The sequence below is a fragment of the Lissotriton vulgaris genome, chromosome 5, assembly GCF_964263255.1.
Source record: "Lissotriton vulgaris chromosome 5, aLisVul1.2, whole genome shotgun sequence".
Lineage (NCBI taxonomy): Eukaryota > Metazoa > Chordata > Amphibia > Caudata > Salamandridae > Lissotriton > Lissotriton vulgaris.
Genome location: NC_141693.1, coordinates 1,896,555,202 through 1,896,582,402, shown reverse-complemented (window position 1 = coordinate 1,896,582,402; position 27,201 = coordinate 1,896,555,202). Strand labels below are relative to the sequence as shown.

At 46.6% G+C, this 27,201-nt stretch overlaps 1 protein-coding gene across 3 annotated transcripts in view; it reads right to left on the bottom strand.

Moving 5' to 3' along the window:
• LOC147717652 (E3 ubiquitin-protein ligase TRIM39-like) overlaps window positions 1–27,201 on the bottom strand; it is a 213,715-nt gene that overhangs the window by 8,519 nt on the left and 177,995 nt on the right. For 2 of the 3 annotated variants that reach the window (XM_086924441.1, XM_086924442.1), the window contains one exon: window positions 21,734–21,849. The exons of the other annotated variant lie outside the window; for it this stretch is intronic. In XM_086924441.1, the coding sequence (XP_086780567.1) occupies window positions 21,734–21,849 (116 nt within the window). The remainder of the gene's footprint in view (window positions 1–21,733; window positions 21,850–27,201) is intronic. 3 annotated transcript variants of the gene reach the window in all.

Here is a 27,201-nt window from a genome sequence, read left to right as displayed (position 1 = left end):
AGTGTACCTGAAGGTGATCCAGTGGATGCTGGAGTAGCGTAGAGTGCAGTAGCTTAGAGTGGAGTAGCGTGGAGTGGCGTAGCGTGGATGGGCATACAGTGGAGTGGCATAGAGTGGCATTGTGTGGAGTGAGTGGCATGGAGTGGGGTAAAGTGGCATAGACTGGGATGGAATAGAGCAGCATATATTAGATTGATGTGGAGTGGCATAGAGCAGAATAGCGTACTGTGGCATAGAGGATATAGCATAGAGTGTAGTAGAATGTTGTAGAGAAGAGTGGTGTAGAGTAGAGTGGTGAGATGTAGAGTGGGGTGGTGTAGAGTGGTGTGGTGTGGTGTACAGTGGAGTGGTGTGGTGTATAGTTTAGTGGTGCAGAGTGAAGTACCGTAGAGTAGAGTGGCATTGAGTAGAGTGGACTGGAATGACCTAGAGTGGTGTGGAGTAGAGTTTAGTGGTGTAGAGTGGAGTAGAGTGGAGTAGAGTGGCATTGAGTGGAGTGGACTGGAATGACCTAGAGTAGAGCAATGAAGAGTGGAGTGGCGTAGAGTAAGGTGGCATAGAATAGAGTGGAGTAGAGCAGAGTGGCATAGTACGTATTGGCATGGAACAGAGTGGTGCAGAGTGGAGTGGCACAGAGTGAGGTGAAGTAGCATGGTATGGAGTGATGCAGAGATTAGAGTGGCGTAGAGTAGAGTGTCTTCATTTGAGGTGGCATAGAGTGGGATGGCATACAGTGGCATAGAGTGGCATTGAGTGGACTGGACTGGAATGACCTAGAGTAGAGTAATGAAGAGTGGAGTGGCGTGGAGTAAGGTGACATAGAATAGAGTGGAGTAGAGCAGAGTGGCATAGTGTGTAGTGGCATGGAACAGAGTAGTGCAGAGTGGAATGGCACAGAGTGAGGTGAAGTAGCATGGTATGGTGTGACGCAGAGATTAGAGTGGCGTAGAGTAGAGTGTCATAGAGTATAGTAATAAAGTGGCATAGAGTATAGTAAGTAGTATAGTAAGATGAAGTAACAGAGTAGAGGGGCATAGAGTAGAGCGGCATAGAGAGAGGGGTGGAGTGGAATAGAGTGGCGTTGAGTAAAGTGGGGTGGAATAGAGTGGCATAGAGTTGAGTGGAGAGTGGAGTGGCGTTGAGTAAAGTGGAGTGGTGTAGAGTAGAGTAGCATAGAGGGGCATTGTGTGGAGCTGAGTGGTGCAGAGTGTTGTAGAGTAGCATGGAGTGGCGTAGAGTGGAAAGGCATAGAATAGAGTGGAGTGGAGTGGCGTACAGTTGGATGGAGTGGGATAGAGTAGAGTAGAGCCGAGTTGCCTAGAGTGTTGTAAAGTGGAATGACATACAGTGGCGCAGAGAGGAGTGGCGTAGAGTAGACCATGGTGGTATAGAATAGAGTGGTGTAGAGCAAAGTGGAGTGGAGTAGAGTGGAGTGGCATAAAGTAGAATGGCTTAGAGTAGTACAGTTGTATGTGTAAGTAACTAAAGCATCAATAGAGATGACAGATAGGGTAAAAGCAACATAAATAAGAAGCCATAAGCCAGAGGTAAAGGTAGGAAAGCACATTGCATGTCCAGGAGTAATATTGAAACACTTACATATAAACAATAGAGTGTTGCAAAAAGACAAGGAAGAACAAAGACACGGAAGAACACATGTACTTGGTCCATGCTCCAGGAAGGAGCTAACACAAGAAAGGCAGGGATGCCTACTGGAGCTAAATAATTGAAATATTGCAAATAAGAGTGAAAACAAAAGCAACTAGTGGTATGCTGTGGGCAGTTTGTAAGCCCATTGGAAACAATACGTCTTGCGGTACACTGGATGCACTGTGTCGGCGAGAACTAAAAAAAGACATGCAAGCGCCTACAAAATGATGCTTCAGGTTGTGTCATAGGATTTTTTAAATTATTTATTCCTGTTTATCTATGCCTCACAGCATCTTGTCCTCTTTACCCATATTCCTCTTTATCCCTGTTGCGCAGCATCGGGTCCTCTTTAGCTATGCTGCACAGGATCAGGGTTTCTGTACAGCATCGCTAAAAACCATTGGCAACGCCCAAAAGGCGAGACCTATTTGCTTTGTCAATGCTTGTTCCTTTCTTGCATTAGAGCCCCAGGCACCCAGGCTACGCCACTGATTAAAATATCCAAATATGGTGTGGCTGAAATAGGTTTCACAGTTTCAAAGAAACAGACTCACGAAGAAGCAAATAAGCTGGACATGTCAGGGTGAGTGGTTCATCCAGTCATTTCTCTTCGTTTCAGTATGATGAGTCTCAGTCCTCTATAAATATTCCCTTTGTGCAGTTAGCACCTTTTTGTGAGAGAGAATCTAAGTACTAAAGATCATACTGGGACATGTAGGGCAGTGCTTGTACTTACTCGGCCTTACAGGGCTTTAAGAGGTGAAGCTGCACGTGGGAGAAGCATCATGCCATTCAGAAAAACTAAAATTCGAACATGGATACCAGTGAGTGGTGACCAGGGATAGCTACCCCATGCTTGCCCTATTGTACCATTTGCACTTCCATTGTTACCTCTTGACTGAGGGGCCATGAGGGTAACTGGAGGAAAAGAAGGTGAACTCTGCCCTGAGAGCCCTGTTCGCCACCTGCAGTTTCCACTGCTTGCCATTTGCCTAATACATGTGCAGCAAAGAATAAACTGTTGAGGTGCTAAAGGTGGGACAAGGTGTCAACCTAGTGATGTCATTTCCGCTGCTCCTAGCATCCAATTCCCTTTAGTGTTGCTGCGCATGACAAGGACATCAGTAACATTTTCTAGAATTTCTAAAGAGCAATAAAAATGTATGTACAAAATACAAGAACACCAAAACAAATACATGAGCACGCTTATTTTTGATTGATTGGTGGAGCAGATTCCTAATCCAGCAGAATTGTATAGTTAATATCACATCTGGAGACATAATTTATTAGCTATTTCATCCACAGGCGTAAGGAAAGATGAAGGGCCCGCCACTCCCCCCTGCAAGGTACACATAGGGGCCCCCACTCCGGATCTAATCCGGAACTCTCAAGCCTGAGACTGAGTACAGTGCTGTGGGGGCCCCCTGCAGCTCGGGCCCCCAAGCACCACGGGGGCTGCGAGGGCTTGTGTTACGCCCCTGCCTGGAGCAGGAATGTTTCTATGCTGAAGCTTAAAAACTATCAGTTTCAATAAATGTCCCTCAAATCAGTGATATAATCTGATATTTTAAGAGGAAACTCTTCTGATTCCCGGATTCAAGAAATACAGTTAAAGCATTAACCACTAGTGTAAAACAGACAGATGAGAGAAATAGATTTCCATCTGGCTTCTAAACTCCAAATGTGAAACTATGAAGCCTGGGATCAATCCCAGCTTCCCTGCTTGACCAAACTGTGTTATCCAAGGCAAATGTTTCATTTTCTCATACAGCCTTTTCTTCATTATTGCATATAGGATTATTGACAGAATATTGAAAGCACAAATATCGTCTGGAAAGAATAGTGTGTCAAAAATATCCATGACAAGAATATTTAGTAGGTAAGTGCCAATAGGTAAGTATAATTTACTATTCTTAACTCCAGATCTACATACCTTGAAGATATTGTCAAGGTATATATATATATGTAGAGTTATATATAGTAAATCTTTACTTACGCAGAAAAAATAACCAACACAATATTCTTGGTCTCGATATTTTTGACATGGAATTTTTCCCATGATATTTGTTTCCAATATTTTGTCCTGATACCCACATATGAGAACACCTTCAAATACGTGATTTTCGGATATGCATAGTACAAAAACCTCACATGTTTGATTTATAAGCCCTAATAAAGCCCCACCTTTAATAATATGGGGCACAAAGGACAACTGACTTGCCGCTTAGACTTCACCAATGGCATTGTTGTGTTGGAGGGGGACAGGAATGCTTTTAAATTGAAGTTTAATCCGTTTTAATAAATGCCTCATAATGCAATGATATTATCTGACATTTTAAGGTAAAACTGACCTGCTTTCAGGAAATAAGTATCAAAGTCAAAGCATTAACCTTTGATGTAAAATAGCAGAAACAGACATTCCCATCTAGTGACTAATCTAAAATGTACAATGTGAAAATTTAAAAAATTTGACCAATCCCAGCTTCCCCGCTTGACAAATTGTGTGACCCTAGGGAAAGATTTTTTTATCCTCATGCCGTCTTTCCTACATTGTCGCATGTGAGAACACCTTCAAACAAGAGAATTTAGGATGTGTTCTGTACAAAAACCTTGTGTGTGTGATCTAATATGCTATGATGTTGCTCTACATATTATAATCCAGGGCACACAAGACATTTTGCTCGCTGCTTAGTGTTCACTAATGCCATTGCTGTCTAGGCGGGGCAGGAATGTTTCCAGGCTTAAGTTTGGAACCATTAGTTTTAATAAATTCCTCTACATGCAGTGATATAAAGTGATATTTTTAAGGTGAACCCGTTGCGCTCTCAGCAAGTTTAAGAAATGCTCTTTTTTACTCTTGAAGAGGTTTTATCATATTTTTACATTGCTGCAAACATTCTCATGGCTCTCAGTTTGTGCCAGGGCTTGTTAGGCTGCTCCCTGTTAATTGATTGGCTCGCCCAACTCTTATGAGGAAGAGGCCCTTTCTCCTTTTTATGTGCTCATGACTTACTTGAAGAGCAGCAGAGGACACTTGCTTACCAGTCGTACAGTATTGAAGACCTGTCCTCTGATTATTTGTTTAGCAGCAGTCAGGCGAGCAACGCCCACTGGGCTCAAAGGGCTTCAAACCACCCCCCCAACCCCCATCGTGTGTGTCAGCGTGGGTGAGACAACTTCCCGGGCACACACACAGCAGCACCAGAGTACTTCACAGGTCTTTAAAAGACCATTTACTTGTTAACGAGCCTTTGATGTTCTTTCCCCCCTTCTTATAGTCCCTGCATCTTCACTCTGCCCATTGCTGGAACCCCCCCCCCCCCCCCCCCCCAAGTTCCCCCCCCCTCCTCCTGAAATTTCACTCTAGTGGGCTCAGGCCCCAAAATGGACAGCCTTGTGCCAGCCAAAAGCAATGCACGGATGATACATGTTATATAGAGAGGCGGATCTGGGACTGGCAGGCTGGGGCAGGTGGTGTGGTGCAAACCTGGGCCAGGCGGCATTAAAAGATTCACTGCTGTTTCTTGTTTTTAATGTCACCACAGGTCTTTTGAATGAATGAGTGTGAAGATTAAGAATACAGAACCCCACACTGCCCTGACGAAGTTGCTGGAATGTTGAGCAACGAAAAATGTTGGCATTAAGTGAATGAGTATGGTATATTGTTAACCATTTTTAATTGGGAGGGCTTGCAGCAGTGAAATAAAGTTGGATAGCCAGCAAGCCTCACTAGATTTTTAACTCTGGTAACCAAATGTACCGGTTCTCTTGGGGGTTCTTGGTGCACACACGCAGTTTCTGAACAGTGTACACTCTGGTCACGTCCACTATTGTTGCACTTCACGATTATTATTTAGAAATACGGCACATTTTTTCTGTTGTCTTTCTTTTTCTACACACTACAAAGAGAGAGTGGCCGATGATGAGAAGTTGGTAAACTGCTAATTGTCAGCCAGGCACCCCCTCGTGTGGTGTTACAGTGAGGTACTCTCTCTTTGCTCACTTTGTCCTTTATCTGAGTGAGAGTTGACCTGTTGTGACGTTTTTATAAATAGAAAATACACCATAACCTAAGGGATCAGTGTTAATTAACACACCCAAGGGATTTAGAAAAATTATTGGTTATCAAAACTTCAATGTGGGTCTATCCATGTAGGTGTCTATAATAGGTAAGGCTTCATCTTGTTGTTATTTGGTTGAGTGGGGGGCGGCCTTACCTTGTTTTTCTCCCTGATACTCCTATTGATTGACTGGCATCAAGAGCAGCACCAACAAAAGCTGTTCCCTGACTGTGTGGCACGTGTCCAGGCGCTGCACCTCCAGGATGATGACTTCCTTGTATGCGGACAGTCAAGCAAGGGTCAGGATGGACATCCCCAAAGACCCTCCTCTGTCTCTCCTGTCAGGTTATATTGCTGACTGAGCCCATAGGTACTCATGCATGATTGCACTTACCCTCCTCCAATCTCGGTGACCAGTCCCCATCCAGCATGGCCCCTTAATCAATACACAGAGAACAATCGAGGAACAGGCCCCAAGAGATAATATAAAAAAAAGTAATATTGCAAACAGCGAAAAGCAAGAACAAAGCCTGTGCCTATTAGTGGTGGTGGGAAAGAGCACAGAAAAATATAGTCTGGCACTGTCCCTCTGCCACCCAAACCCGTGAAGCCCCCCTCTTTATCTGGCCACAACGTGTCGCTCCGAACTCCCCAGTTCTCACCATTGATTTGCATCTGTATCTCTGCTTCCCCCCCTCCTGTGCTCTTAGCTTCTCTTTCCTAATTCCGTCCTGCCCTCCAGGTACACCTGGTTCACTCACTCTACACCACTGTGCCAGCTCCAATCACCTCACCCATTCCCGCCGTCGGGGCTACAGATGCATACTATATAGATAGAGCAGAACCAACCTCACTACAGACTCAACTGAGGTCTGAGCCCGAAATAAAAGGCATGAATTTTCCTTGACAGGTGAAGTTGCACCTGCTGTTCTAAGCTCCCACGGCATTTCAAGATTTGTTAAGCAGTAAATACTATTCTTTTTGCCGATAATATATTTATTTTCAGTTCCACCAGGCTTGCGGCAAAGCCCGGAGCATTGACAGCTGTGAGTCACAACTGGCGAGTCACGTTGACTGCTCTATCAGCAGCACTTCGGCCGAAGTGCTGAGGGGGCCCCCTGGTGCTTGAGGCCCCCCCGCACCGCGGGGGCTGCGGGCCCTGTGTTACACCCTTGGGTGGGGATGAGTATAATGATGATGGGACTACTCTCCCACCTCCTGATCCTTGGGAGGATTATGATAATCCACCAGAAGTACCAGATCTCCCCGATCCAGACTCCTACCCACCTAGGCCATCACCCCCAGACAACAACATAGGTTTTGCACAGCTCATAAATAGAGCTGCACAATATCATGGAGTAGAATTACACTCAGACCCACAGTAGGAAGATTTTTTGTTAGAGACTTTCGCACAGTCACAAAAATCAACAAGCATTCTACCCATGTTAAAAGGTATCATCAAAAATGCACCTAACGTTTTTAAAGATCCCTTCAGGGCTAAAGTTCTCAACCCAAGGATCGAGAAAAAATACAAACCAACTCCCAATGATCAATCATATATTAAAGCACAGCCCCTCTAGAATCCTTGGTTGTGTCAAATGCACATAAACAAGCAAATTCCCAAACATCAGGGGAGGCCCCACCGCCAGATAGGAGTCTAAATTACTAGAGGCATCTGGCAAACGCATTGCCTCGCAAGCAGCAAATCACTGGTGCATTGTCAATACCCAAGCGTTACTGGCCAGGTATGATAGGGCTCATTATGATGAGCTTGAAAAGCTCATACAACATCTTCCCGATCAGTAATGACCTCATACAAGAGGGAAAATTAATTACAAGCACTTCTATAAAGTGTGCTCTTGATGCAGCCGACACAGCGTCTTGTGCAGTTAACACAAGCGTTTTACTACGCAGACATGCATGGCTACGCATATCTGGGTTTAAACAGGATGTGCAGTCCACAATTCTTTATCAACCCTTTGATCAAGAACAGTTATTTGGACCCACTGTAGACACCTCTTTGGAAAAATGAAGAAGGACTCAGAAACCGCTAAGTCCATATGAGCCCTACAGGCAACAACCTCTAGAGGTTCTTTTCGTCGCTCCTTTTATAGGAGCACCTCTAAAACTAGTTGAACGGATAACACCTCATCCTCCTACAAAAACACTACTCAAACCTCCCCTAACAGAGGTTATTTCAGAGGAGGTTATAGAGGCAACAATAACAAGGGTAGAGGCCGGGGTAATAACACCTGCATCTCTCCTACTACAAAACAGTGACTTCCCTCCACTTCCCCCGACCATTCCACTCCAGTCGGGGGAAGACTATCACAGTTCCTACCTGTCTGGCATACCATCACCACAGACAAGTGGGTAAGATAAATTATCCAGCACGGTTACTGCCTGGAACTCACTTCAACTCCCCCATTCATACCCCCCAAACAACGTCCAATATCCACAGAACATCTGACACTGTTAAAACAGCAGGTTCTCTCCCTATTACAAAAACATGCAATAGAACCAGTTCCCTTACCTTATTAAGGAACAGGGGTTTACTCCCTTTACTTTCTAATCCCAAAGAAGGATGGTACTCTCAGACCAATGTACACACACGAAGGGGGTGAGTAGAGTAGACCACCCAAGCAAAACACAAAAAGACATAAACATGAATATCCCAAGCAGGCAAATCGCTCTGTTTGGAAAAACTGCCCTCACTCACATACCGAAGTATGTGACATGCTTCATCATTGGGCCTGCTTACAATACGCCCTGGTGTACCCACACAGGACGGAGCATAAGGGAGGGGGAAAAAATAATAAATTCCACTTAACAAGACATACAACCAGAAAAATTCAACATAGGACTACACATAACATAAATTGCGGTGAAAGCCGTGCAAACACCCAGTGACCAAAACTGTAAGTGCGACCAAAAGTGCAGTACAAGGGACGTGCTTAAAACTGATTAGGGGTGCCAACCAAACAAATATTTTTATTCAACTTTCCTTGGTACCCCTATCAGGATTAAAAAGTAAGTAAAGGATGGGAAAAGCCTTAAGGAGAAATTTAGGAATCTCAAGGCTTCCCTCCTACCACTGCTAAAGTCAACATGTTTCGACCGGTAACTGTGTGCCTCTAAGGGTCAATTCGGTCTTCTTCAGGACTGTCGCAATCAGTGCCACTCTGGGTCCTCCCGTAATTCGGATGATGGATCCCAAGGGATGGGCAGGTCCACTAGATCCGTACCCCTCCTACGTTATGTGTGGAGACTGGTCCCAGTGGTGTGGGACTTCATTCACTGTAGAAACACAAAGGGTGATGATAGAGACCCTTACTTAAGCCTCTATACTCTTCTTCCCCATCTACAATTGTCAGGCCCCCTCAAATTGAGGCTATGTTAAATTAGTACTGGTTAGGCAAACTACTATAGTATCTGATCACAGTTAGCTGCCTATTCCTGGGAACATGCCCCCTTGTTAATTTTTCAGCATCCCGCACAAATTGTCTGTTGCTGCTAGGTTTTTCAACCTCCATACACTGTGTGCTTCCATGCATCAACAGGGCCCCCCTCTCTCTCTAGAGGCATGAGGGTCCCCCACGTACACACACACACCACACACACCCCAGTACCTCGCAAAAAGAATATAAGAGTCTGGCATAGTTCACGTGTATGTTTAGCTCCCGTCTTGTTTACTCACCGAGTTTATGCGGTCCATAAACCCGAACTGGTGTTTGGCAGGGAGATGGCCAGAGAACACAGCCTATGTAATAAATAATGGGGGTGGGAGAGTTACCTTTAGTTCACCCGTCTTCCGAGGTGCACCAAAGGTCTAATACGCCCTCCAAGTGACAAACGCTTCAGTGCCATCCTCGGGTACCTCCTCATATCACCAACCCCTCTTGTCACCCTTTGCGCCCCCTCCTTACTGTTCCGTAGGCACACCATCTCCTGATAGTCTGTGTTCCGTAACACCGCGAAGCAAGTGAGCGCGGTGTCGGGGAAAGATTATTAAAGCCATTTCCTCAGGTTCGCGTCCCACGTGATCACGCCGTCAGCGTGATGACGCGGCACGCTCTTTCCATGCCGGGTGCTCGGGAACATGGGAGATGTGGTTTAGAGGGGTGGATCGACTGACTATGTCGGTTCTAGCCGCCTATTTGTCATTTTTAACAAGAACGGACTCGGATTACCAAAATTACCCAGAGTCCCTGAATGTAAATCAAAGAAAAGCCAAAAATCTCAAAGATTGTTAATGGCATGTGCCGTGAGTGATGTTCCGAGTATTCTGCTAGGGGCTTGATGCACTGGGTCACATCGGCAATCTACCCCAAAGACCGAATATCTGTCACTTTCATTGCGGGAACCGTCACCGTTTCCCAAGACTGGACATATTCACCTCATACTGGATGATAGCAAATGGCCATCCTGCTGCCATATCGGTTAACAAAAAAGACTGTAGTCCCCTTTAGAATAGATGACTAGAGAGTACTTCAATTCTTAGTCAGTGTGTGGATTGACACTACTAGAAGGAATAGGAAATCTAGATGTAAATAGTATCACCTAGTTCTAAGTAAAAGAATCCCTGATCCTCCTGCTATGTCTAGTACTAGAAGGGATAGGAACTCTAGATGTAAAAGTATCACCTTGTTCTAAGTAAAAGAATCCCTGATACTACTGCTATGTACAGGTAGGAACGTGTTGATGTCCAAAGTTGTAATTTATCTGTTACCTGCTTAATGACTGCCAGGGGATATCATCGTTGAGTCCCACCACATGGCTCCTAAGGCGATACACCCATCTTTGCTCCCGTTGGAGCAGGAGCCTCTGATCCTCGCCCTGATGTCTCCCCAACTGGACCTTTTATATCACGGTCCATCTTAGGTCATCTATCCCATGGCCTGACTCCTGAAAATGCGCTGTAAGTTTTGTGTTGGTTTCAGAGCGATTTGCCTGCTTGGGATATTCATGTTTATGTCTTTTTGTGTTTTGCTTGGGTGGTCTACTCTACTCACCCCCTTCGTGTGTGTACATTCGTTATTCATGGGGGTCAGGGGTGGTAGAGTCTAAACTTTTAGGACCCTCACCCCTTCTCTGTGTTGAATACTCTCAGACCAATACTAGACCTCTGACCGTTAAATCTCTACATACAGTCGGACCACTTCCACATTTTTAAGCAGTAAATAAATTTTTTTTTGCCGATAATGTATTTCTTTTCAGTTCCACCAGGCTTGTGGCAAAGTCCGGAGCATTGACAGCTGTATGTCACAACTGGCGAGTCACGTTAACTGCTCTATCAGCAGCTCTTCAGCCCAAGTGCTGAGGGGGCCCCCTGGTGCTTGAGGCCCCTCCGCACCGCGGTGGCTGCGGGGCCCTGTGTTACGCCCCTGCCTTGGCCCCCACTCTGCCTATCTGCCCCAGATTCAGTAGTCTGCAGACTCCCCTGCCCAGTCTAACCTGGTTAATTCCCCCCTCAGAATGACACTGACCTCCTTGATACCCCAGCTCCTCTCACTCTCTTGCATCCTCATCAATACACAATGTGGGAGCAACACTGTGTACTTCAAAATCCAGGACACCCCAAGATTCAAATCACCCTGAATTTACCAGTCGATACTGCTCCAGACTGATCATGCATTAAAGGCGGCCTTATGAACCTTAATTTAGCAGGGTAACAATAAGTGTTTGAGGCCAATAAATAATTGAGTTCTGGATCATAGGAAGATTTAAAGGGTTTTATTCCAAACATCTCTGAATCAAGTAGCACAAAATAAATTCCACCTTCATTTTTAGGAAGCTATAGAATTCTCTATGATCTAGATTACATTTTGTCTGCATGTTTTTAAAGGAGATGGGTTCAACAGAGTCCACAAGTTGGTGAGGAAAGGAGATACCCTTAGCTATCCATGTGTTATAGTGTATGGTGCTCCCCCTATATTGTATTTTAGGATTGTCCCACAGTGATTCTGAGTGTGAGTGCCTTATACTAACATCCAGATCGCAAAAGTGCGTGCTCAGTGTTCCTAAATATGGATGTTGAGCAGCTGATACTTGTAAGTCTAGAGGTAAGTAGGGCAGCTGGGACCAAATTGTTGAGCAGCGACTTCTCAATTTCCAGCCAGACTGGAGTATAACCCGTGGGAGGAACAAACCAATATAAGCCCTGTTTTGCTAAGAACGCAGTTTGGAAGAGTTTAAAGTCAGGCAGATTTACTCCCCCAAGAGATTTGTCCAGCCTGAGTTTTTTCAGGATAATTCTGGCCTTTTTCCCTTGCCATAGGAACTTTGAGATGAGGATATCTAATTTTTTATGGAACTCCTCAGACAATGTAAGGAGGAGCATAGTTATTAGGTAATTCACAAGTGGCGTAATCATCATTTTGATGGTTTAAATTCCCCCCCACCAAGTGATGAACTTTGGGGACCATGTATCTAGATGGTTTTTGATTTTCTCCGGAGTGGTAGTTTCATTACATTGTAAAGACTCTAGGAGAGAACTGCCAAATTCCATCCCTAGGTATTTAATGAATCCTCGCTGCCAGGCAAGGCCCAAGTCACTCAAAACTTCCCTAGTGCAGTAAGTATTGAGGGGTTTGACTTCGGACTTATCTCTGTTCAATTTGTACCCGGAGTGGGATGAATACACTTTAATGGTTTGCTTCAGGGCAGCAACGGAGGGGCATGGATCCTCCCTGACTATGAGATAATCGTCCGCGTAAGCGGCCAGTTTCACCCAGAGGTCCTTAAAGCTCACACCTTTAATTGCCTGGTTTTGTTTAATATCTTGCAATAAAAGTTCAAGGGCAAGGAGAAAAACGGAAGGGGAAAGGGGGCATACTTGTCTAGTGCCCTGCTCAGGAGTAAAGGCATCAGATAGCGTTCCATTTATCGTAATGCGTGCAGTTGGTTCAGAGTACAGTGCCATAGTCATGATGACAAACGAACTGCCTAGATTAAAGGATAACATGCAGTGCTCTAGGAATGAGCATGAGACTCTGTCAAACGCCTTTTCCGAAGCCAGAGTAATGGCACACGACGGGGCAGGCTTAAGCTTTGCCTGTTCAAGGATGTGGCAACAAGCGGGTGTTGTCATTAAACAAACGATTTCAGGGACCTAATAGAGCTAAGTACTTCTTTGTCAGTGATGGTTTTGCCTAGAGTGTCACCATCTGTCTTAGAGATTCAAGATATCTGGCGCATTTTTCCGAGTCAACCATTTGTTTATTAGAATAAAGATCTTCGTAAAAAGATTTCAATGCATTCAGAAATTCATTTTGCTTATTTTGGATGGCGTTAGAGGAGTCTTTTATCGAGGAGATGGTGAATTGTCGCTGCTTATGTTTAAGATAGGAGGCTAGTAGTTTCCCTGCTTTGTTTCGCAATGTTTCAGTGCCTTATATTTGTTAATCCACACTCCCGCTCTTTTACTTACTATTTTGTTATAAAGATACTTTTTCTTCAGTAGATGATCGAGTACGTCTCTATTATCCAACGCACTGGCATGCGAAGATTCCAAGAGTTTGATCTCTTTTTCTATGGTATTTAGTTCAGAGTTGAGTTTCTTGTTAATTCATGCTGTGATGTCAATGAGAATCTCACTGATAGTTGCCTTTAGTGTATCCCATGGTGTGAATGTGTCTGTGTCTGGGACCTCATTGTGCCTAATGTATTCCTGAATAGCGCTTTCTATCAGTTTTTTATCGGCTGGATCGGCAAGTACCTCCTCATTAAACTCCAACGTTTAGGGGGAGTGTGTGGTGAGTGCCTGCTAGTTTTGTGTTAATGCAGGAATGATACAAGATCAATATGGGGGCAATGTCTGTCTGGTCAATAAGATGGGTGAACAAGCCTAATATTAAAATATAGTCAATCCTAGTAGAGGAGTTGTGGGGGGCGGAATAAAAGGTAACATTGCGTGTGTCTGGGTTTTGAAGACGCCATGAGTCTTTGAGGTTGAATTTGGAACAGATATCATCAGATATCATGGAGAATCTTATGTGAACGGGTAGTCTGATACCTACATTTAGATTATCGGTCAATTAGGGGGTCGAGAGGTAGATTGAAGTCCCCTCCTACGATGACGAGATCATCTTGAGGCAGGTCATTTATCTTTCCTGCTACCATTTCCCAGAAGCTGGGCGCATCAGAATTAGGGTCGTAAATATTAAGGACATGGATTCCATCCTCCCCTTTCTGCAGGTGAGTAACTAGCATTCTCCCTTCATCGTCATGAGTGTGGGAAATAGAAGTTATGTTTGATTTTCTGGCTATGAGAGTGACACCTTTCTTTTTGTGATCGGCTGGCAAACAGGAGATATGGGAGATTCAATTGTGCTTAATAAAACTTGTGTCTTCTTCTGACAACTTCGTTTCCTGGAGAATAATGTCCCCTTTTGTTTTGGCTAGGTAGTCAAAGACTTTCCGGCGTTTCATACGGTGGTTAAGCCCCTTCACATTTAAGGATACAATATTGATATCTTCTGTTATTTTTTTATTGTAAGCCATCCTCTATCTCGTTGGTCGTAGCCTAATTGGGCAAACTCTTGAGGGTTCCATCTAATTCACATTGAAAGCGCTACATAAGACAGCTTTTTCTACCATTAAGGAGCACCTGGGCTCTAATTATGAGACTGTATCTAGAATGAAGTATACTCGTCATTGCAGTAATTACAGAAAAGCAAAAAAAAGGAGCAAAGCACATACAACACATAACATACGAGAAAGTCAACCACCCTTTCCCTGCTAACCTTATCTCATCCCTCCTTCCTCCTCCCTCCCCCTCTCCCCTCCCCCCCGAAAAATTTGAGATCAGGAGCTGCGACGGCAGATCCGTCATCTAGCAGCCGGGAGGTTATAAATTAGCTTAACCCTAATCTGGGTGGATTTTAACTAGGACCTGCTAGGTTTTCCAAAACTACCTATCAGAAAGAAAATGAATTGGCCATAGTGGAAACCCCAGGCCACTGTTGGAACAACTTAAGCAATCTATAGCATACTTGTACCTGTAAAGTAAACAATCAAGACACCTGTCTAAAAGAGGTGACCCTACTGCATTAAAATGAAACAACCCCCCATAAGTACTCGCCCTTATTGCATTGTACACAATGTACGTTAGGAACCCAGTGAGCCTGGCAAGTTAAGTCCTACTCCACCTGAAAAACTCCATGCTTATGTCTCATAAGGAAATTAACAATAACCTAAGAATACCTAGTGACAACATCCTCAATGAACATAGTAAAGAATCCCATTAACAGAGTAGTGTATCTCGAATTTGTCACTCTCATGTGTGACTGGCACCACAGTATAACAGGACTAATATAGAACAAATGGTGATGTGACCCTATGTTTTCCGTTTGAATGAAGGTCCGGTAGCGGTGTCCATTTCCTGCACCGGGGAAGCTTCCAAATGTCTTTCCAGGTCTTTAAGGATTGTGAAAAAATATGGTTTACATGTTCAAAAATTCTGAATTTTGCCGGGCAGCAAAGGGAAATTGAATGTTTTTGTCTCTCAGTTTGTCTCTCAGCTTAAGGAACCCTTTTCTCATGTCTACTGTCTGCTTGGAATAATCCTGTGAGAAGTTTATCTGATGACCTTCCCATGTAATTCTATGATTCTTCCATGCATAGCTGAGGATCATCTCTGTATGCTGAAAGTGCAAGGGCTTGCATAATATTGGTCGAGTTGTTTTCCTGTGTGAGGAATTGAACGTTGGAACCCTATTATCTCTGTCCATTTCTAAAGCCTGAGGGAATTTATTGCCTGTTATCATGAAATCCAGGATTCTAAGAATGCTCCGCAGGAGTCTGCCTAGTCTTCTGACCCTTCCGCAATTCCGAAAATGCGGATGTTCCCCCTTCTGTTACGGTCTTCCAATTCGGCTGCTTGTCTCTTGAGATCACTCGTAACATCTTTAAGATATTGTATTTCTTTTCCGGTCTGCGAAGTCACCTCTTCCACGTCACTTATTCTCTGCTCAGCATCCGTGAGCTTTGAGTTGAGCGTGTGCATGTCTGCTCTAATGGTGGTCAGTTCCAGTTACATGGAGTCCGTATATAGGGGTCGATTATGATTGCCGAAGCCACCGCCGGCCCGGAGGATGCGGATTCACCGCTGCGGACTTTCAAAACACCCACCGCCAGATTATGATTGCGGTGGGATAGGCGGCGGACGGCAGTTCCGTCCGCCGCTGATCCGCGGGTATTGGCTGCAATTTGGTGGCGGTGCTTTAGAACTCCCTTGAATGGGAGTTCTAAAGCAGGCAGACCGTAACTTTGCGCGCCATTGTCAGGTCAGGCAAAGCAAGACTTGTATATCCTAAGTGTCAATGTAGGGCTGTGGCTATTGCACAGGTTACTAATTAAATGCACCCACCTTCATGAGCAGCGGATATTTCCTGTCAAGTGGCTTCTGGTTCTGCCGTTATATTTGATTATGTTACCATCCTTGATGCATATGTACCAGACGTCGCGATTTTGTAGGTCGAGTCTGGTGAATGGCTCAGATAGCTCACTTGATTTATGGGTTTACAATTCCACAAAAGACGGATTTTCAAGTCACTGCAGGCTCCACATGTCTTCCGATGTCGAGATCTGGTGACCTCCGCCTCTAACAGTCGATTATCCACCAGATTCGCACCGATATCGCTCCTCCTTGCTCTGAGCGACAGGATTAGGCAGCCATTACCGCTGCCGTCCAAGGATTTTTTACCAGCTCCCAGGCCTCTACTTGAAAGCTCACACTAGTCTACTTAACAGAATTCTTCTTCTAAAATAGCTGGCATTTGCTTTGAGATTTTTAAACACACGAATGGGTCAAAAAATCCCTCATACCCACACTCACAGCAATTTAATGCTACTTCATTAACCACACAGGACAAAATTCAAACAGACTGACACCAGTAACAAGAGTGTGGACTGGTCAGGTATAACTACAGCATGCTGTTTGACCAACCTGTTGGCCTGTGGATAACATATATCCTATGATGTTTACAGCTGAATGAATAACATCTTAATATTATACCGTAACAACTTCAAGCTTAGTCCTGCTATCCTTGAGATATGGGGCCTCATGTACGAATAATGTATTAGCTAAACGGGGTCCCAATTTGTGCACTGACTATTTCTGAATGTGTTGTTATTTTGCGAACCGACCTTTGTATTATTTGGTCAGTTAAGAAAATACATAATTGTAGTGGACCGCCATTCGATTGACCTAATAAATATAAATGAGGTAGGTCACAAATTGCGACACACTACAATTGGTTACAATCACATGCATAGTGGCCTGCTGTGGTCAGCAAACTACCATGTCTGTGATCGCTTTTAAATTGAGCAATCTTTTTTTTAAAATGGAACCCGTTTTTCCAACAGGAAAACACGGTGCGTTTAAAAAAAAAGAAAAGAATAAGCAGATTTACTCTTAGAAAATGTTTTTAACCACTCACAAATGCCAAGGGGCCACTTGGGGACTTCTTTCAGTTTGCAAATGGGTTACCACTTCCTTTGAGTGGGTGACAAAATATAAATGTTTTGTGACTGGAGCTTGGTTGCAAAACAATAATACATATCTTAAGGAATTAGTATTCCTCCAAACGCCCAGTCCAAATAGAAATTCATTAATGTTTCCTAAACCCATTTAACTTTTTGGACAGTCTTTCTGAATCGTTAAATAGTTTCAGTACATTTAACAAGTATTGGCAAATCCAATAGGTCTTGCCTATGTGATAGCAATTGGCTTTGCCAATGTAATTTATCCATGTTGTAATACAGCGTGGCTGCTGTTCACCATGGCTACAGGTTCCTGGCATGGCGTTGAGGACATTGGAGCAGAGTGGAGTGGCGTGGCGTAGAGTATTGTACAGTGGGGTGGAGTCCTGTAAAATGGTGTGGCGTAGAATGGCATAGGGTTCAGTGTGTGGAGTGGTGTACAGTAAAGTGACGTACAGTACAGTGGCATAGAGTAGTGTGCCTTAGAGTAGAGTGGCATAGAGTAGAGTGACATAGACTGGAATGGCATAAAGTAGAGCGGCAAAGAATAGAGTGGCATAGAGTAAAATGGCGTAGAGCAGAGTGGCATAGACTGAAGTAGAGTTAAATGGAGTGGCGTAGAGTGGAGTGGCTCAGAGTGGAGTGGCGTAGAGTGGCGTTGAGTAGAGTGGGGTACAGTAGACTGGAGTAGAATAGAGTGCCATAGAGTGGCATTGTGTAAAGTGAAGTGGTGTGGAGTGGCATAGAATGTAGTGGTGTAGAGTGGAGTGGCAAAGAATGGAGTGGCTTGGAGTTGAGCGGTGCAGAGTGGAGTTGTGGAGAGTGCCGCAGAGTGGCATTGTGTAGTGTGGAGTAGAGGGGCTTATAGAGGGGTAGAGTGTAGAAGCCTGGAGTAGAGTTGTGTGGAACAGGGTTGCGTAGAGTGAGGTGGTCTAGAGTGGTGTGGCATAAAGTGGCATGATGTAGGGTGGCACAGAATAGATCAGTGGAGTGGCATTAAGTGGAGTGATGTAGAATCTTGTGGAGCAGAGTTGCATGGAGTGTAATGGATTAGAGTCATATTGAGTGGAGTGGTGTAGAGTAGAGTAGCAGGGAGTAGCACAAAGTGGAGTGGCATAGAGTGCTGTAGTGAGGCATTGTGCCAAGTGGCAAAGAGTACAATGGACTGGTATAGACTGGAGTGGGGTGCAGCAAAGTGGCGTAGAGTAGAGAGGTGTAGAGTAGAGTGGAGCTGAGTGACGTATTGTAGAGTGGAGGTCTGTGATCAGCGAACAACCTTCCCCACACAAAGCTTTTACATTTTTTTAATTTCCAATCAGCAAACTAGCAACATAATTAAATACTGTCTTTCCGCCTGCTGCAGGGTCCTTGATACAAATCCAATAGTTCTCTAAATATCTTCCCTCTGGCAGAGCACTGCACCCAAACTACAGTTGCTAGCATCCAAAGTTTTTTTCTTTTTTTTTTGTTATATAGCGCAAACTTGATCCGAAGGTATCAGAGCACTTTACTTGAGCACCAGTTGCATTACAGACAGACACAACAATTAATTTTTTTGTTGGGCACGGGGTGATTAACAGATTTTCCCAGAATCACAGGATGTTGATGCAACACTGTACATTCAGATCTTGTGCCTTCAATAATTTGCCAGAACGATCTCATCCTTAAGTACTTAAACTATGTTTCACAAGCATCATCCCACTCAAATAACTTTCTCTTCTGCAAAAGATTTTTCACGTTTCCTGACTTACAAACCAGCACAAAGTGTTGATTAGGAATTTACTTTCCACTGCAAAACATGTTTTTTAGACAGTGGTTCTGACACTATGGGCCGCCCGGATGTTTCACTTTTTGAGCACCTAATTGTTGAGCTTATACTGTGGGGGATCCTCATAAGTGGGGACTCACCCACAGTGAACTCATAATGAAAGAGACTGCATGGGGATTTTACTGGTTCCCCTTGGCTAGACCAGGCCAAGGTGCAGCAGCTGGAGTAAGGGACAACGGGTTGGTTATATGCATACACATGTGTACATGCATGTGCACACCTGTAAGGGCTGCGCAGGGGAGATTCCTATGGTGCGCAATCAAGGAGCAGGTGTGGATAGACTGGTGTGCCAGGACTTAAGCAGAATGGGGTGGTGACATGGACAGGCTTTAAACTCTGGGAAGAAACATGCCAAGGAAAGTCAATGTGTTTTACTGTTTTCCACTTCATTATTCCCATATGGGGATGTGGAGCCCATGGGCTAGATTAACTTTCCTAAGGCCTACATATTCCAGACACACACTAAAGTCCACTGTAATGGATGTGAGAAGAAGTATTCTGCAGAGTCCAAAGTCATATTTGTACTGCTTTTGGGTCATCCAGAAATGTCTCATTTCTCTGAGTCAGCCATAACCAGGGCCTGGCTGAGGGCTGACCTCAGCAAGCTGGATTGATATCCTTTCTTCCACAAGCTAAGGCCTCCTTTCCAAGGAGGAGAAGATGGGTGGAGCTATAGGCTCATCCATCAGAAGCTATCACTGGGTGCCAGGCACCAGGCTGCACCAGGGAGGGAAGGCAGCATGGGGGGAGGTGGCTTTCAGAGACCATGTGGTAGGAGACCCTGGACTATGCCATTTTGAACAAACCCAGAGGCTGGGCAGGAAGGAGGGAGCAGGGGCAGTGAAGTGACGTGTCGCTCTTTGACAGGACGAACAGAGACTTCCTGCCAGCCCCCTCCTCAACTTTTAAAAAGTGCTTGTACAGGAAGAGAAGCTCTCTCTGGGGTGTGGTCTGCTGAGGCAGAAGGTGCTGGAGCCTGGTGCAATGGGCAGTTAGAACCCCCTGACTGCCCCCAGGATCCTGAACAGCGCCAGGGGAAGAGTTCAGGACCAGTGCGCAGAAGCAGGGGCCTCTGCGCAGGGAGAAGAGAGGCCCAGGAGGAGAGCAGGCGGAAGGCTGGCGCAGGGTGCCAGTGAAGACAGCTCCCTGCTCAAACACCCCTCTCAGAGACCCAGAGGGCGAAGGAGAGTGCTCCCAGTGGCTGGGGAGCGCCCCCAGGAGCAAGAAGAGGCTATAATCAACAAGATCGGTCCCCTGGGGGCTGAGATCGGGTCCCCGGAAGGTAGACGACCTTTGGCTGACCAACGACGAAGCGCGTGGGGCTCCTCCGCCGGTCTAGAAGATGCCCCTGGGGTGGGTCGGTCCCGGGGGCTGCCCCCAACATGAAGCTCTCCGTGAAGTGTCACCCAGAACGGATGGGCAGGAGGGTTGCGGCTACGGCTGCAGCGGTTAATGAAGTGAGGGGAGGGAGGGAGTGAGGGAAGGGGAGTAAATGGATACTTGTATAGCGCACTACTCACCCGCAAGTATCTCAAGGCGCTTGTACGAATACCGCTGTGGAACCCATTCTGGCTTTGCCTGTGAGGCGTCCACTCCTGGGAACCCCCAAGGTGGAGGCCAGGCATCCTTAGCGTTGTGGGGGCCGTTGTGAAGATTAAGCAAGCGATTGCCCAGAGTTGCAGAGTGGGACTCCATGATTGGAATAGGCACCGAGGCGAGAATTATCAGGTCCCCTCACTCCCTTCCCTCACTCCCTTCTCTCACTCCCCTTCACTCACTCCCCTTCACTCACTCCCCTTCACTCACTCCCTCCCTCACTCCCCTTCACTCACTCCCTCCCTCACTTCCCTTTCCTTACTCCCCTTCCCTCCCCTCACTCCCTTCCCTTCCCTCACTCCCATTCCATCACTCCCTTCCCTCACTCCGTCTCCCTCCCTCTGTCGCCCTCCTCCCTCTGTCTGTCTCCCTTTCTCTGTCTCCATTTCTAGGTCTCCCTTTCCCTCCCTCTCCCTCTGTCTCCCTCCCTTTCTCTACCTCCCTCTGTCACCCTCTGTCATCTCACCCTGCCTGTGTGTCACTGGGCTGAGACAGCTTCCCCACGCAGCTTCCCCAGCGCGCACAGACACACAGCCCCACCCGAGCATTTCACAGGTCTTTAAAAAGACCATTTGCATGTGAATGGGGCTTTGTTGTATTTCTCCTCCTTTTAGCGCCCCTGCAGCTCCACTCTGGCCTCGCCGGAATGAATCACCCGGCCCCCACAGAGCAGCAGAGTCTCTCCGAGTGTCTCTGCAACCGGCAGTGTTTGCAGACACTCTGAAAATGTTTTTTAAAACATGGGTACGATGTCTCATGGTTCGAGGGCCGCAGCGGAAGGCTTGCCGGGCCGCTGCCGGCCCGCGGGCCGTACTATGAATACCCAATGCTTTAAAAAACTGATAGATTGCATTTTGGTGGTTTTAAAGTCCTAAAGAGACTCTTAAAATATGTGAGGTGACCATTATTTCTGGAGCTGTAGTATCATGGTCATTATTTCTCCCATTGCCATAGCTCTTTTTAAACTAGCTTTGTTACTGTCCCAAGCTAGGCCTTTGCAGGAGTGTGGATATGGGGTCTTCATTAATTTTCTGACCTGGGCCCCATAAAACCTACTGGCATGCCTGTTTTAATGTGTAATATAGGCCTGGTCTAACAGGCTCAAGTGTATTACCTTTGAATTCTCTGATCTTTTCCACTAACTTGCCATGATGTGTGGTGAAGATCTGCAAACTCTGCCCTCCTTCGGGGTAATCATTCTCCAATACCATAACCTTCACGTTATCAGCCCTGGGGAAGAAACCAACAAGATTAAAAACATTTAAACTGCAACAACTAGTAAGCATGGTATGAATCATAAATATTTTGATGGAATATTGAAAAGAAAGAGAGAAAGCATTAGTAAATGAATTTCTGATAGATACATCTGCCTTGTGGATTGCTCACGTTGTGAATAGCGTCAGCAACATTCGGAAATTCTTTTCGTAGCCTTGCGCCGATGTGGACTTGGACGTCATAGAGACACGGCATCGCACGTTACTCCGCTGACATCACCGACGCCCATAATAGGCCCACGCCGGCGTCATGACATCAGTTCCCTTTTTTCCGCGTCGTCGCGCTAAGGGTTTCGGGAATCTCAGTAGCCAACTGGTGACTTTGTTGCCTTTATGCTTGCTTTTTGCTTCATTGTTTCTTGTCTCTTCGCGATGTCGACAAAGAAGACCGGCTTCAAGCCCTGCAGGGAGTGTGGGAAGATGATGTCCATAACGGATCCGCACGATGACTGCATCTGGTGCTTGAGCTCTGATCACGATGTGGATGGATGTTCATCTTGTCGGAAGATGAACCCGAAGGCCCTTAGAGAAAGAGAGACCAAACTCCTGGTAGCGAAGCTGAAGGCTGGCAAGGGAAGATCTTCGAGGTCTCGTTCTCATAAGGCGAGGTCGAGATCGAAGTCTAGATCCAGATCTCGAGAGGAGTCGACTTCGAAGTCACCTTCAGACCATGCATCGAAGTCGAGGAGGAGACATAAGAAGAAGAGGCATGAGTCCAGACGTCATTCTGGTAAGGAGTCGGGCTCGAGGTCGAGGTCGCCAAACAAGATACGTTCGAAGGTGGTCACGCTTGAAGTCTCTGATCATGAAGGTAAGGCCTCACCTGCGGAGTCGCGGGTTCAGTCGCCGGCTCCGACTTCGAATCCGTCTCCGGCCCATGAAGAGGAAAAAGTTCAAGTGGATGCGGATTCTGCGCCTGTCGAAGAGCCGACTTCGAACCTTCCACAAGATCAGCCTGAGGGTTTTCAGCCACCCTTCCCAACCCCAGGCCAGGACCCATCAGCGTTTTTAAACGCAATGTATGGCGTCTTTACAAGGGCGTGGTACCCCTCTGGTGCACCTTCGGGTCCCACGGGTCCACTGGCTTTCAATTTAGGAGTTCCTAACTCCTATCCTCCTGCTCCATTCATGCCCTATATGCCGGCTCCGATGCCGCATTGGCAATTCCCGGCTCCGCAGAGGTCGTCGACGCCGTTTCCGGCGTCGCCCGCTCCAGATCGACCTCGAGAGCATCCTACTGGGCCTTTGAATTCAATACCGACGTCAGTCCCGACTCCGTTGGGGTCGTTGGTGGATCCGACTGCGAAGCGTGTTAAGGAGAGGTCCAGAAGGGAGGCACAACGCCTTTTGGAGGAGCAAAGGTATATAGAATCACATCCTGATATGGAGGAAGGTGAACTGGAGGAGGACTGTTTTGAGGATCTGGCTGACGCTGGTAGCTTGGATTTCTCTCCAGAGTGGGAATTGCCTTCAGGCTCAGATGCGCCTTCAAAGGACGTCCAACCCTATCATGTGGTGATGAGGAAGGCGGCAGAACTTCTGCAATTGACTTTACCAACGGTGGAGTTTAAGTCCAATCTTCTAACAGAAGTTTTACATTCACCTAGCTCTGTAGTGGAACCATTGCTACCATTTATTGATGCCTTAACGGAACCAATTATGGAGGTGTGGAAAAAACCACTGTCAGCTCCTGCAGTATCTAAGAGTGTGGCTAGAAGATACAGGGTTGCACCTGAAGACCCTGCTTTTCTGACGTCTCATCCATCACCTGAGAGTCTAGTCATTCAAGCTGCATGTTCCAAAAAGAACGTGAGTGCCTTTCCACAAGTGCCCGGTGATAAAGAGGCAAAGAAACAGGATCAGGTGGCTAAAAAGACCTTCTCCTCTGCAAGTATGGCGTTGAAGTCAACTAATGCCACTTGCCTTATGGGGAGGTATGTGCATGCCCTTATGGATACTATGGGTACATTAGCACCTAAGATCCCTGATGCCAACAGAAAGGATTTTGAGGAGGTTTTTATCAGATGCACAGGCTGCGGCACGCCAAGTGATACAGAGTGGTCTGGACACTGCAGACTCGGTGGCACGTATCATGGGCACGGCGGTTGCCACTAGGAGATCGGCTTGGCTGAAAACATCAGACTTTTCGGCAGATGTTCAGGCGGCCTTGCTGGACCTGCCGTTTGATGGATCTGGTCTCTTTGGCAAGAAAGCTGATTCGGCCTTGGAGAGGTATAAAGAAAGTAGAGCTACTGCTAAATCTTTAGGTCTCCAGATCAGAGGTTCTTCGGCCAGGAAGTTCAGAGGTTTTTGACGCTCTTCCTTTCGGAATTACCGACAAGGTCAGCAGCAGCAGAATACCTTGTACAGATCTTACAGGGGAAAGCAAAGAGCTCGTCCACGTGGACGTCAGACCTCTTCCTCCTCCAACCTCATCCAATCCCCCAGCCTCAGAAAAGCAGCCCTAGATCAGCCATTCGGGATCATGCGGGTCCGGTGGGGGGTCGGCTTACCCACTTTCTACGGGATTGGGAATCAGTTACATCAGATCTTTGGGTTCTCAATCTCGTAGAAAATGGGTATGCCCTTCCCTTTCGGGAATTCCCTCCCAATTACCCTCCTTGCCAAGGTTTTTGCACGGAGGAACATCTGTTGCTTCTACAGGAGGAAGTGCAGACTCTATTAAGAAAGGGTGCGATAGAGGTGGTCCCAGAGCAGGAAAGGGGTCAGGGATGCTACTCCCGGTATTTCCTGATTCCCAAGAAAGATGGCAGACTTCGTCCAATCCTGGATCTCAGGAACTTGAATCTCTATCTGAAACAAGAGAAATTCAAGATGCTCAACCTTGCTCAGGTTCTTCAAGCGCTGCTGGAAGAAGACTGGATGGTGTCGCTCGACTTGGGATGCGTATTTTCACATCCCAATCCTGAGGTCGCACAGGAAGTATCTCCGTTTTACGGTGGGGTCGCAACACTATCAGTTTGCGGTCCTTCCTTTTGGAATTACTACTGCGCCTCGAGTCTTCACCAAGGTGATGGCGGTGGTGGCAGCACATCTCAGAAGGTCGGGGATTCCAGTATTCCCCTATTTGGACGACTGGCTAATCAAAGCAGAGTCGTCGGAGAGAGTGCTCCAGCATCTGCAGGAGACAACCCAGTTGTTGTACAGGTTGGGTGTTTCGATAAATGTACCCAAGTCTCTCCTGGTGCCCTCCCAGCGCATCCTGTTCATAGGTGCTGTACTGGACACAACTGTATGTTGTGCATTCCCTCCTCCTCATAGGATTCGCAACATTCAGGAAATTATTAATTTATTCTACAATGGAGCGGTCGTTCCAGTCCTGAAGGTCCTTCGTCTGCTCAGTCTGATGGCTTCATGCATTCTGTTGGTCAACCATGCACGCTGGCACACGAGGGGACTCCAGTGGTGCCTTCGCAGGCAGTGGTATCAGCACAACAGAGATCTCAGGGTGTCAGTGAGGATCTCCAGAGAAGCTGCAGCGGATCTGTCTTGGTGGGGCGTGGAAGGCAACCTGTCTCAAGGGAAGCCTTTCATCTGCCTCTTCCGGTGGCCACAGTAATAACGGATGCACCCACTCTAGGGTGGGGTGCTCACCTGGGGGACCTGGAGGACAAGGGTCTTTGGTCTCCAGAGGAAAGGTTCCTTCATATCAACCTTCTGGAATTGCGGGCGATACGTTTGGCACTCAAGGCCTTCCTCCCTTCCCTTCGCGGTCGGTCAGTTCAAGTCCTGACGGACAACACGACCGCGATGTGGTACATCAACAAACAGGGAGGAGTGGGGTCGCAGTGTCTCAGCAGGCAGGCACTGCGGCTCTGGTTCATCAGATTTGTCCGGTGGCAAATCATCTGGCCGGAGTTCTGAACGTTCGTGCAGACACTCTGTCGGCAATTCTCGGCCGACCACGAGTGAAGGCTCCATCCGGAGGTAGTTCAAGACATCTTTCAGATGTGGGGAACTCCTCAGGTGGGCCTGTTCGCTACTCACGAGAATGCTCACTGCCCGCCTTTTTGCAGTCTCCAGTATCCAATGCAAGGAGCCTTGGGGACGCGTTTCAGTTGAGTTGGGGAAGCCAACTCCTTTACGCGTTTCCCCCCATACCTTTGATTCCTCGGGTTCTGAGGAAGATTCGCCAAGGCCGGGCCCAAGTCATATTGGTCGCCCCGGATTGGCCAAGAAGGGTGTGGTACACAGATCTTCTCCACCTCTCCTCTCACCCGCCGCTCCGTCTCCCTCTCAGGGCAGACATCCTCTCTCAGATGGAGGGGCAGGTTCTACACCCCCACCTCCAGACATTACACCTTCATGCCTGGAGATTGAACGGGGCAACCTGAATTCCTTTTCTCTTCCACACGATGTGGTGGATGTCATTTTATCGGCCAGGCGTGACTCCACTAAATCCATTTATTCCTACAGATGGTCTAAATTTGTCTGTAGACCCTTTGAAAGCCCATTTATCTGATATTCTCAAATTTGCTCTCTCTCTGGCGCAGCAAGGGCTTGCTGTTGCCACAGTCAAGGGTTATCTCTCGGCCTTGTCGGCATTTCTGTGTTTGCCGGATCAACTGTCCCTTTTCAAATCTCCTATAGTCTTAAGATTTTTGAAGGGTCTAACGAATAAATTCCCTCCTACTCCCTTTATTGTACCTCAGTGGGACTTAAATCTTGTATTAACATACTTGATGGGTGCTCCCTTTGAGCCCTTACACAAGTGTCCTATGAGGCTTTTGACTTTTAAGACAGTCTTCCTCGTTGCAATTACCTCGGCAAGGAGGGTAAGTGAGCTTCAAGCTCTTAGTTCCAAGCCCCCTTTCTTGACCATTCATGCTGAACGAATGGTTCTTAGGACCAGGGCTGCTTTTCTCCCTAAAGTGGTGACTCCCTTCCACCTAGGACAATCCATTACCCTCCCTACCTTTTATACTCTACCACACCCTTCCAAGGAGGACGAGAGGTTACTCCGTCTGGACCCTAGGAGGGCGGTGAGCTTTTACCTGGACAGAACTAAAGACTGTCGTGTGGATGACCAGCCCTTCATTGGGTTCGCTGGCTGCAAAAAAGGAAGAGCGGTTCATAAGAGAACTCTTTCAAGATGGATCATCCTCTGTATAAAGATCTGCTACTCCTTGGCCGGTAAGGAGCCTCCAGAGGGTATAAGGGCTCATTCTACAAGAGCTAAGTCGTCAACCTCTGCCTTGTCTAGAGGTGTTCCTGTAGAGGATATTTGTAGGGCCGCAACTTGGTCCTCCCTCCACACTTTGGCGAAGCATTACTGCTTGGATACCGA